The 3,882-nt window shown below is 31.3% G+C and overlaps 1 protein-coding gene across 1 annotated transcript; it reads left to right on the top strand.

Moving 5' to 3' along the window:
* Positions 1-948: 948 nt before the first annotated feature.
* LOC106477818 (zinc finger protein 596-like) lies at positions 949-1,316 on the top strand (the record flags this gene model as incomplete). The annotated part of the gene is made up of 1 exon (XM_013938343.1): positions 949-1,316. A coding segment is annotated over exon 1 (368 nt), but the record flags the coding sequence as incomplete, so codon positions are not given.
* Between the last annotated feature and the right edge of the window lie 2,566 nt (positions 1,317-3,882).

Here is a 3,882-nt window from a genome sequence, read left to right as displayed (position 1 = left end):
TAAAAGTTGTTTTAAAAACTGTTAATAGTTTAAATAGATTTACTGGCATTATGTATTAAACAGCTCTTTGAATTCTGCAATAATCACCTTTGTTTTTACAGTAGTTTAATAATGATTTCCATTTTTGTTTTAAATATTTGTCTTAACATTTAATGCTTGTAGATAATTAAAGTTTCTTTGTCTTTTCTTTACACTCTTGTTGTTTAGTGTGTGTTCTTACCTGATAAGATATGCTGGGTATCACGACATTTTACTAACGTTGTAAATGACTGCCGACAAATAATTGTTTTCTCAAAACATTTCCTACCTCAGTGAAGGTTTATTGCCGAAAATTACATTGAACTAATAAATTATCACAGTAAATTTGATTAAAGATAAGTTAAAATTGAATAATAAAGTAATTGAATAAGTTGCTGGAAAATCAGAATAATAAAGTGATTGAATAAAAATGCTATCAGTTTATAGCAAATACGTTCATTATTATTAATGTTTGCACGGGTATAAATTTTATGACGTAATTTTTGTGTTGAAGTTCTTTTGACATGATAACGGTTGCTTTTATAATATGCCGATAATTTAATTTCTATTCATGCAGGAAACGTTAAAATCAAATAATAAACTTCTGCATCTTTTTCCCGCCAATAAACAGACAGCAATAGAACGTCGTAGAGCCGATTTGCTGCAGTTCTTTTGTGCGCTTTGATACAACATGACTTTTGTGTACATTTCCAAACAGAAGTCAATGAGTATCGATTTATACGAAATTTATATTCACATTTTGCATTTAAAAACTTCAGTACTTTGGCAAGCTACTTACTGGTGTAATTGTTTCGTTCTAATTACAAATCGAAAATATGGAGAACAACTCAGCGAGTGAAAAAGGATCGACAGTCCGAAATACGCAATACTTCTGTCTTTTGTGCCCATATGAAACGTCACTGTCTGTCGATGCATGAGCAGAGTTCGAAGATTCTAGAATGTTGTGGAGAACACCTTTTATATAAAGCTGCTTTGCGTTCCCACACGAAAACCTTGCATAAAGAACGTTATAGTTGCAACCTGTGTACACGACGCTTTTGCCGAAGAGCTCTACTGAGACGACACATGAGTGTCCACAATGGTTTAAAGGAATTTTCATGTGAACTTTGTATTTATGCTACCAGTCCCAAAAGCAGCTTGGAGAGACATCAGTTTCGTATCCACGAAATTCCAGAGAAGAATCATCGAAAAAGGACTTCGGTGTCCAAACAATCGGGAACGTCTTCACCATCTTCTCTGGGTTTGCTTCCAGAGAAGAGGAAGATAAATCGTGTAAAGTATCCAATAATCAATCCATTGTATATACACCCGAATTACCAGAGTCTATTTCCGAAGAACCATCAATTACAATGGCAGAAGATATTAACGGAAGGGAAACTAAAGGAACAGACAGAATTTCTCTAACAAAGGAAAACATTCGATTGTGCTGCTTTCCTTACAAATGTTTTGAATGCAACAGCGTTTTTAAAAAAACAGTCAGACTACATATTTCACCATGACCAGATCCACTGACCACGAGACGTCCTTGTGATAACACTCATTCGTGCAGCTTTGAGACATCGTCAGCAGGTTCAAGATAAACCTCTGAACTTGGTTATTCATACTCAACGGGAACCTTTTTAATATATAAAAGCTCATACTGTTAATAAAATTTAATATGATTTGGTCTAAGTAATTATTTATTACTGCAATATATCTACCTTTCATTTTGAAGTTATTTATTTATTTGATTTAACTTGTAATTTAGATTTAGTAGTTTAATTGTACTTTGGATTATGTAGTTAATTAAAGGCAGATATATAGGGAGTTTATGATATTTGCCAAGAAGATTGATACACAGTTTTTTAACACAAATATGTTTTAATATACACACAACAATACAATTTACATTAACAGTTATTACAAATAGTAATTACAAACAATGATTTATAAACAAAAATTTCACAAATTTACAAGCGATATAAAGTTTTCTTTCTAGTCTAGAACTTATCGAGGGTTCACGATGAGCGAGTTGATTTCGAGTTAACGTTGGCACATTTCACTTAACAGGGAGCTGTAGTCTTCATTGTTCATACGCCTATTACAGATGGTGTTTCCACCGATGACGTTAGAAAATGTTTTTGTAGGCGTGTGGAGGATTTCTAGAAATTTCAATTTTACGTAACAATCTAAACTACATTCAAGCGTTTACATACATAGATATATTGTTGTTACGAAAACGGGAATATTTTACCTAAATAATCACAGAGAGTTAATATTATAAGACGTTTCTGCAACGGATTAATAAATATTAAATACGTAAATTGTCATAATTTACAAAGATGATGTGAACGTTTCTCTATTATTTTAACAGGAATTTAACTATCATTTTAGATATTTTTGAAAACTGACTTTTTTTTTTAATACAAATGCTCAAATTACTTAAGTTAAAATATTACGCAGACAAATTTCTAGATCGGTGTATATTTTAATGAAATCCACAACAGCTTAGGCATTTTGTAATCACGGACGACCGTAGTATATTACAGAGGTAGGCAAAATGAGAAAATTATATCAAAGCTATAATTAGAGAAAAGAAAAATTTATAATCCATCATGTCATTGGTAAATAACCTGTCTTTTCAGTGTTAGGTTTCAATATTTAACCTTATATGTTCTCTATAAGCTTAGAAAGGAACTTAATAAAAAATAAATGCTATCTAGGTCTTGAGTTAGACATTATTAAATGATAGAATGAAGGAAGGGGAAATATTTCGGCCAGTGAAGTGTGAGAAATACGTTTTAATAATTTATATTCTTGTTTACTCATTACAGCTTTATCTAGCATTTATAAATTTCCGAACATTATAAAAAATGTCTTATTGACTATGCTGCGTACTATTGCGTAGAAAACGTCCACAAGGGCTTTTGTCAACGAAATTTGTATTCATGAACTCTCACCAGTTACAATACACCTTACTTTGCATGTCATGGCTGGAATATACTAGTTGTGAGTGTCTTTATGAATGGTCCCAGGCACCCAAAGATGATCCCTATTAACTTGTTTTCCAATGCTCTTAAGGATGTGGTGTATTACTGGCTTAGATTTTTTAAATTGCTGATCTGGATACGTCTCAGTGTATGAATGACGTACGTCGGAATGTACCAATGTCTGTAATATGTGTTGTACTAGAATTAGCCGATCCAGTGTTTTGTATTCTACCTTTTAAAATTAACTGCCCTTGTTCTTAAAGTGGCATAAGCTATTCTTCTCACAAAGAGGGTTATAAATTCATCGAATGGCAAAGTTATGTTTCTGGATTGTTGAAGTTTGTGGAGCTTTTTCTCATCAATAGACGGGTGCTTTAATTGCTAACCCTGATCCATGGATAAAAAAATTCCTGGCTCTATTATTACAAACAAAAACATAGTGTAAGTGATAGTTACACAAGTTTGTAATTAATTTCATATCACAACTGTCAATAGACACAATATGAAAGCAAAATTATTATTCCCAGAAATGTTTTTAATCGTTGAAACGAAATATAATTACTACTAATAATATCTAATTTTTGTATAAAATAAAGTTCTCTAATGATAATGTAGAATTTAGAACAAATCTAAAATCTATTGTTTTCACAATGAGAGGTTATTTTTAACAAGTCCTTTTTCAAACTTAATTCGGAATCTAGATACATGATTACCATAGATTAGAAAAACAACAATACAATCAAATAAAAATGCAGATAGAATTCATTTATTTACATTTCCATTGCGGTTTTAATTTGGTGCGAAAATCTAAATAGCTACTTCATGTAAGTATATGTAAATCTATATAACAATAAGATCATATGGGATAAATATA

The sequence above is a fragment of the Limulus polyphemus genome, unplaced genomic scaffold, assembly GCF_000517525.1.
Source record: "Limulus polyphemus unplaced genomic scaffold, Limulus_polyphemus-2.1.2 Scaffold81205, whole genome shotgun sequence".
Classification (NCBI taxonomy): domain Eukaryota; kingdom Metazoa; phylum Arthropoda; class Merostomata; order Xiphosura; family Limulidae; genus Limulus; species Limulus polyphemus.
Note: the sequence above shows the minus strand (reverse complement) of the source record. Positions and strands in the feature narration are given on the sequence as shown.